The sequence below is a fragment of the Erinaceus europaeus genome, chromosome 7 (assembly GCF_950295315.1).
Source record: "Erinaceus europaeus chromosome 7, mEriEur2.1, whole genome shotgun sequence".
Taxonomy (NCBI): Eukaryota; Metazoa; Chordata; class Mammalia; order Eulipotyphla; family Erinaceidae; genus Erinaceus; species Erinaceus europaeus.
In genome coordinates this window covers 109,915,684-109,926,936 of record NC_080168.1, presented here as the reverse complement: position 1 = coordinate 109,926,936, position 11,253 = coordinate 109,915,684, and the positions used below count along the sequence as shown (strand labels likewise).

The following is an 11,253-nucleotide window of genomic DNA, read 5'->3' as shown; positions in this document are numbered from 1 at the left end:
ACTCTTCACTAACTTGTCATCTTCCTCTACCGCAGCACACTGTGAGAATGAGTCATAAAGGGATAGAAGATACTGCCTTCTGAACATGGCCTGGGTTTGAGGGTATTGCACCAGTGTAAAGAACTCTGGTGGTGGTGGGGAGGGGGAAGGGAGCTCTTCAGTTTCTGGTACAAGGTGATATAGGTGGACCTAGACTGGCATGAGAGTGCTTTGCAGAACACTGAGAAATTTTACACATGTACAAACCACTGTATTTACTGAACTCCATTAATATGCCCAATAAAAAATAAAAAATAAACTACACATGTGAAAAAAAAAGATACTGCTTTGTTTTCACTAAATTTTGAAGTTTTATAGCAAAGGCACAGACCCATATGTGTTAGGTAACAGTCAATGATTCTGTGTCCATGTATATATATACATATATGACATAAGTGAATATATATCTTATATATTATCTCAACTTTTCGATTCTTTTCAGCCATGGATTAGTCTTTTCATTTGTTTATGTTTGCTTTCTGTTTAAATTGCTATCTCTGCCTATTTTGTTCCACTCCCACCTCTTTTCTTTCCTACTTTTTAACTATAGTGATTTCCAGCTCTCTCATCCTTCTCCACCAGCACCACCTCCTCCACTTCCTCCTATTCCCTTTCTCTCTCTCTCTCTTTCTCATAGATCTCCGTTTCGGCAATTCTCCTCCCACATTCTCCTTCCACCAATCTCTATGCCTGCTTATACATACATACAAGTGTATGGCAAACCTGGACCAGGCCAGAGGAGTCTTTGGAAGTAGGCGTGCCTTTCTGCGGGGACAAGGGCGGAGTTAGATTGTTGTCTGCTTCCCCCACCCCTTCAGCTGAGAGAGCAATCAAAACTGCCACAACTCCCAGCCTCTGGCCAGGAAGCTGGAGCTGCCCAGAGGCTGTGGTCCTGAAAGCTTCAGTCTGGGAACTAGCCAGGGAGAGGAGGTTCTGAAGATTCCCTAAATCAGCTACAACCTCAGGCGTCCTGGAGGAGCAGAGAGCTCCAAAAGAGTAGAATAAGTAGCAGTCAGAGGAACCAGAAAGGGCAGTGACAGGCTTGATATGGATCGCTAAAAACACCTGCTAAGCTTGTGATCTAATGGTGAAAGGGACTAGGCTTCTCTGATTCTCTCCCAGGACACAGATTCACACAGTTTACAAGAGGATCTGTCACCGACAAAGGTGAGCCACTGAATGGTATGGGGTGGGACTACTAAAGTTTTTGTGGGAAGTTCCCATCACTTAGAGGAGTAGTTGGAGTGAGGTACAGTTCTTCAAGACTAATGGTGAAAGGAATAGGGAATAGTACTTAAGAGATCTGAGCAGAGGAGAGCCAGTTGGCCCTCTTAGGAACATATATTGAAGTTTTAAGAATATTACTAATTCCTATGGGACTTGTCACCAAAAATGTGACTCAGATACTCTCAATCATCATTATGAAGTAGAGATCTTATATTATCCTAATTTCTGTTAAACCATTTTCTCATTTTACTAACACAGAAAAAAAAGTGTCCAAAAGTATATTACTTTTCCAAGTTGACTCAGCAAGTAGGTGAAAAGAACGAGAAAAAAGCATCACAACTCTGTTCACAGAATTTTAGGTGTTTTTGAAAAGTTAAGGGGAATTTCAATCCTTACAGAGTAAGGAATGGAAGAGTGCTTTGAATAACCATAGGGGTTTATTCTCAGTGCTGTCATAATTTGATCTGCTAAAAATCCTTATGTAGTTGTGATAGTGCGGGGAAGTTTTACTTTTCCATAGTTATTTCAGATGGGATGTATTAGATCCTTGTGTATATATATATTTTTTCCTCCTCATCTCATTTATCATTCATTCAGCAGAAAAAGTGTTTAGGAAAATAATAATCACAAGTTTCCAATAATCACAAGGACCAAAACTGTACTGTTGAAGAACTTGAAGAGGAAGTGACATGTTGAGCACTTTGTGTGTGTAAATATTCATTCGCCTTTAAGATCTGCAGATCTGACACTTGCAGTGTGACATGAATGTGCTGGATCAGGGCTGCACAGGTGGGATACACATATCAGCCAAGAGGGAAAGTGGAAGAGCATAACCTTGTATATGAGGAAAATCAAGCAGTGCAACTTTTGAGCATTCTAGTTTGCTCACAGACTTCTAGTTCTGTCTTTTGAGTGCAAGAATAGTACAACTCTAAGTGAAGTATTATTTTGTTCTGTTATTTTGTTATGTTTAGAATTCAGTGAAAGGACAAGGAGGTAAAACAAACACAATCAGCTTTTACAAAGGAAAAAAATAACATAAACAGAGAGGCAAATACTCCTTACCCAGTTAGTAATCAAATGAAACTTGTCCATAACAAAATGAGTATTGGTAGGAGGACAGGGTAAATTCTAGGGTAACTATGGAGTTAGTAGTAAGGCCTGATGACCTCAGAATTTGGTTAGTCATGATTACACCCTAAGCAATTTACTAGAACTAGTTACAAAAATAGTAGGAGAAATGTTGAGAATTTGAGAGGACTAGTTATTCTTTAGTTTTCATGGAAGTATTCTAAATAAAGAAAAATTCTGCTATATTATGTAGGTGCATTAGGAAATACACAGACCAAGGTCAGAGTTTGAAATGGGCTTTCTAGGGTAAGGATATACTGGGGCAAGGGACTAGTTTCCAGAATAATTTTTTTTTGTTATATTGGAGTTGGCTTCTTAAATATTTTTAAAGTATGATTTTCTCCTAAGAATTGTACAAACTAAAAATAATAGATGACAATATTTTGTCAAATGGTGGTACAGATTTTACCATAAATTCTATCAAATAATAACCAACCCTTAAATTTGCATTGCAGCTTTGCAAAGTACTTGTATTATCTCTCTCTCTCTTAAAATAAAAACTAAATGCAGTAGGGAAGACACAATATTGTTCCTCCCTTCTTTAAACAAATAATGAAAAAAATTTTTTTCCTGTTCTCATTTTCTCATTTAATGAATGGTGGAAGAAGGTTTTAGTTGCGATCTTCTTTCAACACACCTCAAAAGTGGTTCATTAACAGACTAAAATCCACAATAGAAGTAGATAACTGTTCTGGAGATAACCAAGGTGCCTTTCTTGATCAAAACTCAGAATTTCAGTACACACATTTTTTTCAACTCTCAAATCTAAAACATCTTTTATTCTTTCTTTTACTCTGCTAGATTTCTTGATACAGTCTAGGTGAAGAAATTCAAAGGAAATATTTTCTTTCTTTCTTTCTTCCTTTCTTCTCCTCCTCCTCTCCCCTCTCCTCTTTTTAAATATTTACTCACTTTTGACTTTTATTTCTCTCTAATTGAGAAAAACTTCATTATTTCTCCTCAGGGTTCTGGTATTTGTCTCTGGTAGGAAAGTCATATCCACAATATTGATAAATCAGACTTAAAGGAAAGACATATAGGTGCCAAGGGCTGCACGTATTCCTTCAGACAGTGCATGAAGTTGAAAATTTGTTACAAACTATCTGTAAACCACTATGTCTCAGTTATAAAACCAAATGAAAAGAATCCATTTTTTTTTTTATGGTGGAAGGACTTTTAGTCGATCCAGTATCAGAAGCTGCTAAAAAGCTCCAATATTTAGTTTCTTTAGCAGTGTGGGTGAGTATGTACATCTGAGAATTAAAAAGAAGAAAGAAAGAAAGAAAGACAGCAACTTGTTAGAGCCACTGTCCACTTTTGCATAAATTCTATATGAAATCACAGATTTTGATAGTTTTTTGTCCCTATGGCCAGAAAAACTCATGGTGAATTTTAGAAACAATATTATCTAACACTTATATAACATCAAATACTTTAAATATATCATCTCACTTCATATTTATGATGTCTAGTGACAATGATACTTTTAAAAGCATTTATTTACTTATATGTATAAGAGAGAATGGCAGAGTGAGAAAGAGAGACCAGAGCATCATTCAGCATTGGCATACAGAAGTGCTGGGGATTAAACCTGGGACTTTTGGGGCCATAGGTATATAAATCCTGTGTACTAACTCTAAACTATCTCCTCAATTACCTTTTTCTTTTTTTAAATTGGACAGAGGCAGAGAGAAATAAAAAGGGGAGGGGGATATAAAAAGGAGAGAGAAAGGGAAGGAGGGAGGGGGAGAGAGAGAGGGAGATGGAGATGGAGAGAGAGAGAAAAGAGAGAGAGAGAGAAAGAGATATTAAGACCTTGCAGCACTGCTTCACTGTTAGTGAAGCTTCGCCCAGGCAGGTGGGGACTAGGACTTGAACCTGGGTCCTTGAACACTATAACATGTGCTCTCAACTAAGTGCATCTCTATTCAGCTCTTACTCAATTACCTTTTAATTCATTGAGAGAGAGAGAGAGAGAGAGAGAGAGAGAGAGAGAGAGAGAGAGAGAGAGAGAGGCCAGAGCATTGCTCAAAGGTGCTGTGGGAGATCTAGCCAGGGACCTTGCACATGCAAGTCTGCTGTCCTCCTGCGTGAGTCATTTTCCCCGTATATAGATAGTTATAGATATTAATTGACCCATTTTAAAGAGGAGGGGCGGAAGGTGCAGACAGGTAATGAAACTTGCCCAAGATCACTTATCTGAGCTGAAATTTGAATTGGTTAAGGTTACTCCAGAGTCTGTGCTGTTTAGTTGCGATTGGGAAAAGGGACAGGCTATTGGGTAGTGTCAAAATGACTTGAGCCAATTAGAGGAGGTTCCATTCAGATAATGAGGCACAGTTGCCAATCCATTCTGCTTTACTTATATATCTATGAGAAATAATATTTTTGTATTAATGAATTAGATAAGAAAATCTGAGGATAAATAAAAGATAAACACATGAATAATATTTTATAGCATTTAGATTTAAAATTATATCTTACTCTCTTGCCAGAACCATGTAAAATTTATCTTATTTCTCTTGTATCAGAGAGATAGGATAGTACATTTGAGATCAGCTGTCAGTAGTTAGAAGATTTTGGAACAAGAATGGGAATCATGGGTCTTCATGACAACTCACCTGGGAGGGTACCTGCCTTAAGGTTTAAGACAGACCCCTACCACACTGGGAGAAGATTTGGTGTTGTGGTATCTTCCCCTTTCTTCCTTTTCCTTTTATATCTTAAAAAGTTAGCCTGGAGCATCAAAACCCTGACAACAACAACAACAATGAAAACAACAAGAATGTATATTATCCAGATTCCATATTTTTGAAACTACACTACATAGTGACAAGATTCTTTTAGAGGTAATGGGCCAGGGCATAGTGAAAAAAAAGTAAGTAGGGGCCAGGTAGGTGGCACAGCTGGTTGAGGGTACATGTTACAATGTGCAAGGACCCAGGTTGGAGAACCCAGTCCCCACCTGCAAGAGGAAAGCTTTACAGGTAGTGAAGCAGTGTTGCAGGTGTCTGGCTCTCAATCTTTTACCCCCTTCCCTCTTGATTTCTGGCTGTTTCTATTCAATAAATAAATGCAGATAATACAAAGTAAATTTAAAAAACTTAAAAAGAAAAAAGGATGTCAAATTGATACATCTCTATCTTTTTTTTTATAGCTAGTAAAGTTACAAAGATGAAAATTGGTCCACTTTTTTTTATTAAACCAAAATGAATTAGTTATTTTTCCGTGATACTTGCCAACAATCTGATTTGAAAGTTTTTTTTTTTGACACTTACAGAAACAACCAAATTATGTGAAAGGCAAAGGGTACTTTTTCTATTAAACCCAATTATTTTATTATATTTTTATTTATTAGTGACTTAATAATGATAGAGAAGATTGTGGGATAAAAGGAGGACAATTCCACGCAATTTCCATCACCAGAGTTCCACATCTCATCTCCATCCATTGGAAGCTTCCTTATTCTTTATCCCTCTGGGAGTATGGACCAAAATTCTTTATGGGGTTACAGAAGGTGGAAGGTCTGGTTTCTATAATTGCTTCTCCACTGAATATGGGCACTGACAGGTCAGTCCATAACCCCAGCATGTCAAACCCATTATTTTATTGTGACAAGCAGTGACAGAATCTGATTAGACTTCAGAGGTGTGGAAATAGGAATGGCAAAAAAATATAAAGATTAAGCATAAAGTATGTGATTCAGTTTCAGGGACAAACCAGGATTCTCTTTTCTTCTTTTTCATCTCCCCCCCTTCTTCTATTTACATGCATATGATATCACAAATATGATCCTGTGATAATTATAATGAAGCAGAGCAGATGAGAGAATGAGATGGAAGAGATTCAAGAGGGAGAAGCAGAGTGAGAAAAAGAGGGGAGTTGCTGAGTGAGTGAAACAAGAAAAAATGGGAGAAAACAATTTGTAGGATGAGTTAAAAGACACCATAGAGAATACTAGAACTCACATCCCTTTGGTTGCCGATCACTTCCTCTGGATAAAAATCTGCTGACTCTCATCTGCTGAAGTCAAGGTGGTTTCTTGTTTCTTATGACTGTGATGGAAGAAGAATGGAGAAAAGACTAAAGAACCTATGATTTAGAACCAGAATTTGTTTTATCTTCTGCTCCACCAAGGTTTCTCTGCAGTTTCATCACTTAATCCGTGTGACCCATAGTGACCTCAGCCATAAAGTGAGGAGAATAATCTCTACTTCTTTCAAAGGTTTGCTATAGGCAACACAAATAATATTATAACAATGTGTGGAACACTAGGTCACCCAAAACCACTCCATCCGCTTTGGTCTCAAAGTGCACCTGCCTCTGAAAGGTCTGTATTACTTTAACAGAAAGTTAATTAGATCCTTCACCCTCCCTCTGGATATCTGCCCGAGTTAGAAGTGCAGCTCAGCACACAAGCTCCATCATCCATATTAAAAGTGGGATTTTCTGACTTGGCCTGGGCAGCCAGTTGACCAATAGGTTCCAATGTGTGTTTTCAATAAAGCTGCTTACCCACGAAGCCTTATTAAGTGAGTAAGTCAAGCTGACATGATTTCTGTGCTGATTAACATGAAACCTAGGCTGCTTTTGCAATGCAGTAACATTAATTATTTATAGGAGGTAAATGAGGTTACAAGAAAAACAAGCTCAGATTACTAGAAGCAAATCAAATAATATATTTTCTAAAAGCTATGTACTAATCCCTGCATTCATTGATCTGAAGTTCAAGTGTCAAGTATCAAAAAAACACTGATAATTCTCCCCTTTTTTTGAGTCACAAAAGGGATGCTGGGCTGAATGTTTCTGTGATTAGTTAGTGAACTGGGATGCCCCAATGATACTTATCAAATACTTTCATTTGGTAAATTATGTATCTACAAATCACATATAAATCTCAAAAGAATTCAAAGTCTTCCAGAATTGAATTTAAAATGTTTACCAAACCATTAGTTTCTTCTGGCTTGCAAATGTTATAGAAACATTTGATAAAACAATACCTATGAGGTGAATAAATTAATTAGATTATTTACATGCTTGTCTGAATAACACCTTGTTTATGTTTGAAATAAGTAAGTTTTTTTAAGCATTTGTTCTACATTTATTTATTTTATTTATTTTTTTATAAGAATACTGCTCGGCTCTGGCTGGGGATTGAACCTGGGATCTTAGAGCCTTGGATATAAGAGTATTTTGCAAAACCACTATACTAGCTCCCCAGCCTTCTAATAGATTTTAAAACATTTCTAATTAAGTATTTATTCTAAGAATATAGTTTTGAATAGGATTAATAGATTTCTAGTTTGTATCCGGCTGCCATATTCTTATCAGAGGCATGTGCAAATAAAGTACTTGCTTTTCATTATTTAATTATTATTTGTTGGATAAGCAGAGAGAAATCAAGAGAGGAGGTGAAAGCAGGGAGAGAAACAGAGAAACACCTGCAACACTGCTTCAGCACTCATGAAACATTCCCTCTGCAGGTGGGGACTGGGGGCTTGAACAAGGTCCTTGCACACTGTAGCATGTGCACTTAACCAGGTGTGCGACCACCTGACCCACTAAAATACTTCAATATATAACTTTGAAATATGTAACTTTGAAAGATGACCAACAGTAACCCTCATCTCTTTCCCTAATGCTTTCTAGACACCGTGTCTCTAATATCTCAAACACCACTAAAACTAGACATTATCACACAGTACTTGCTTACTAAAAAGCAAAATGCTCTTCTGGTGCTAATGAGAGAACTATTTCATGGTCATTTTTTTGTGCTCACTATTTAGCTATTTAGTGGCTAATTCTTAGGACATCCTTGAAACCAACAATTGGCAGTATCATTAACAGTTGGAATGATTTAGGCTGGAGGTATATGGTATACTCCTAAATAGAGGCTGAACTGGTCATTGTAGGACACATACAAAAATTGACTACATATTTCACTCATTTTATGTTGCCATGACATAATGGTTGACATATATTATTGTCTGATATAATTTCCATTTTGAACTAGCTATACTATATGTGTTATATAATCACAATTACTCTAGCTTTTAGAAGTTTCTCTATTTGGACAATGATTTGACCACTTAAGGCATATATATATATATATATATATATATATATATATATATATATGTATCTTAACTGTTTCCATTTATGAAATGAATTGTGGAAAGAAAAAAATGTCTTAATTGACATACAAGTTAGTTTTCTATAAAATATCCATGAGATAAAGAACTTTTGAGTAAATAGAATTAGGCACAGCAATAAATAATCCTGTCAGTTTTCATTTTTTAAAGTTGATTTTTTTGTAATATGTCATAACTAAATAAATGTTCTGAAATTTTATCTGAGCCTTAAATTAGCTATTTAGAATTGAAGCTTTAGTCTAAGTGCTTTTAAATTGAGTCCTAATGCAAAGTCCATGCTTTATATTCAAGGTATACAGAGATAGTTTTGTTTTAAAGTCAGATATTTGTAGACAATAATCACTACTCCTTTGATTTCCAGAACCTGGAGATGGCAAAAACTTATGTGAAACCCAAGGAGATGTCTGAGTTGGTCAGCACATCCTCCTGGTTGGATAAAGGTCTGGGTTCTCAGAACGAGATAAAGGAGGAGGAGAGAAGACTATCCAATGATGGGATGCTTGGCAGCCTAGCTGAAGAGCATGACAGTATTGATGAAGAGGAAGAGGAGGACAAAGATGGGGAGAAACCTAAAAGAAGAGGTCCCAAGAAAAAGAAGATGACAAAAGCTCGCCTTGAGAGATTCAGGGCTCGAAGAGTCAAGGCCAATGCTAGAGAACGGACTCGAATGCATGGCCTGAATGATGCACTGGACAATCTGAGGAGAGTTATGCCTTGTTACTCTAAGACCCAAAAGCTCTCCAAGATAGAGACTCTTAGATTGGCCAGGAACTATATCTGGGCTTTGTCTGAGGTCCTGGAAACTGGTCAGACACCTGAAGGGAAGGGCTTTGTGGAGATGCTCTGTAAAGGACTCTCTCAGCCCACAAGTAACCTGGTGGCTGGATGTCTCCAGATGGGCCCTCAGTCTGTGCTCCTTGAGAAGCATGAGGACAAGTCTCCTATTTGTGACTCTGCCATTTCTGTCCATAACTTCAATTATCAGTCTCCCGGGCTCCCCAGCCCCCCTTATGGCCATATGGAAACACATCTCATTAATCTCAAACCTCCAGTGTTCAAGAATTTGGGAGAATCATCCTTTGGGAGCCATCCACCTGACTGCAGTACACCACCTTACGAGGGCCCACTTACTCCACCACTAAGCATCAGTGGAAATTTCTCTTTGAAGCAAGATGGCTCTCCTGATCTGGATAAATCCTACAACTTCATACAACACTACCCCTCTGCAAGTTTAAGCTCAGGGCATGTGCATTCAGCTCCCTTTCAGGCTGGTACGTCTCGCTATGATGTTCCCATAGATATATCGTATGATTCCTACCCCCACCATGGCATTGGGGCCCAACTCAATACAATCTTCACTGATTAGGGCAATATACAAAACACTTCAGAAATTATGTGGCAGTATTTCCTAAAATCCACGTGTATGAGATGAAGATTCAAGTCTGATGTTCTGCCCTGTGAGCCATTTCACCAGCCTGAAGATTCAATGACCTTAAGTGGGATCCTTATGTCAGATAAAATGGTGCCAGTTCATGTAGGCTCTCCTACACCTGCTATACTCTCATCTCATAAACCTCTCATATTATATGGGTTTCTTTACTGGGGTCCTCAAGTAGAATTATTTGACTGTTTATAGTCATGTGGAAATTGAACAGGGACCCCTGACCCTGTTCTAGTGGTGCAAAAACAAACAAACAAACAACAAGAAGAAAAAACCCAAAAACTCACTGAGTAATTTTCCATTTTTGGGTCTCTGTTTAATTACTGATAAAAAATAAGTGATTATTCTAAGCTTAGCTTATTTCTAAAGTTCTTTACAGTTTTTGAATTCTGTAATTGTAGTGATCATGCATTTATGCATCTTGGAACAGAAAAATTAAGCAATAATAGAAGACATTGTGTGATAAGGAAATAGTTACAAAAGGAGCATACGGTGTATGGCTCTCAATTCATAAATGCAAAGTTTAGACTTACTGATAGGGCTTCTTTCCATCTGTTTAAACATGTACTCCAGAGGCTAAAATTCTAACTCGGTTGTCACTGTGAATTACAAAGCATGTTCCATAAGGCACTTCTGTTAGTAATTTGAGACCCATAATAAGAATCTCAACCTAGTTTGATTCTTGGTAGCACTGAACTTCTTTTCTCAGTATTAGGAATGAGACAAGTAAGTCACTGAAACCTCAGACTTCTATAACGAATGGGACTTAGAGAAGTCATCATTTCTTGTACTTCATTTTGATGATGCTCAGGTGCTGCTCGTGAAATTAGGTAACAACCCAGCTACATTAAAAAGCAATAATAACCAGTTGCTAAATAACCAGTTTAGGAACTCTCTCTAGCTCATACTTGCCTCTAGAAAAGTCACTAGAGTTTCTTGGGCAAGATGAATTTCATGTGGTTAAAAGAGCTGAACTCATGCCAATATCATATTTCTAGAAGCTCACACACACTAATTAACTGAATAAACTTGATTTCCCCCAATATATCTACAAAATTCCATCTTTCCCCAGGATGATTGTTCTTTCTTCTTCACATCTAAAATTTAATATAGAGAGTACTAGAAATGCAGAAATTAAATCCAAGGGCAGTGATTTTTTTTAACCAATCTTGGTCTTCATTACCAATTTATCCTGATTGACAGGATTTTTTTACTCCATATAATTCTTTAATTTTTTTTATTGGACTGAGCCAGAGAGAAATT

The 11,253-nt window shown here is 37.2% G+C and overlaps 1 protein-coding gene across 1 annotated transcript; it reads left to right on the top strand.

The window, feature by feature from the left end:
• Positions 1-937: 937 nt before the first annotated feature.
• Positions 938-10,626, top strand: NEUROD4 (neuronal differentiation 4). The gene is made up of 2 exons (XM_007518131.2): positions 938-1,206; positions 8,911-10,626. Exon 2 carries the CDS (start codon positions 8,920-8,922, stop codon positions 9,913-9,915), a length of 996 nt encoding a protein of 331 aa, XP_007518193.1. The 5' UTR covers positions 938-1,206; positions 8,911-8,919; the 3' UTR covers positions 9,916-10,626.
• Positions 10,627-11,253: the final 627 nt, after the last annotated feature.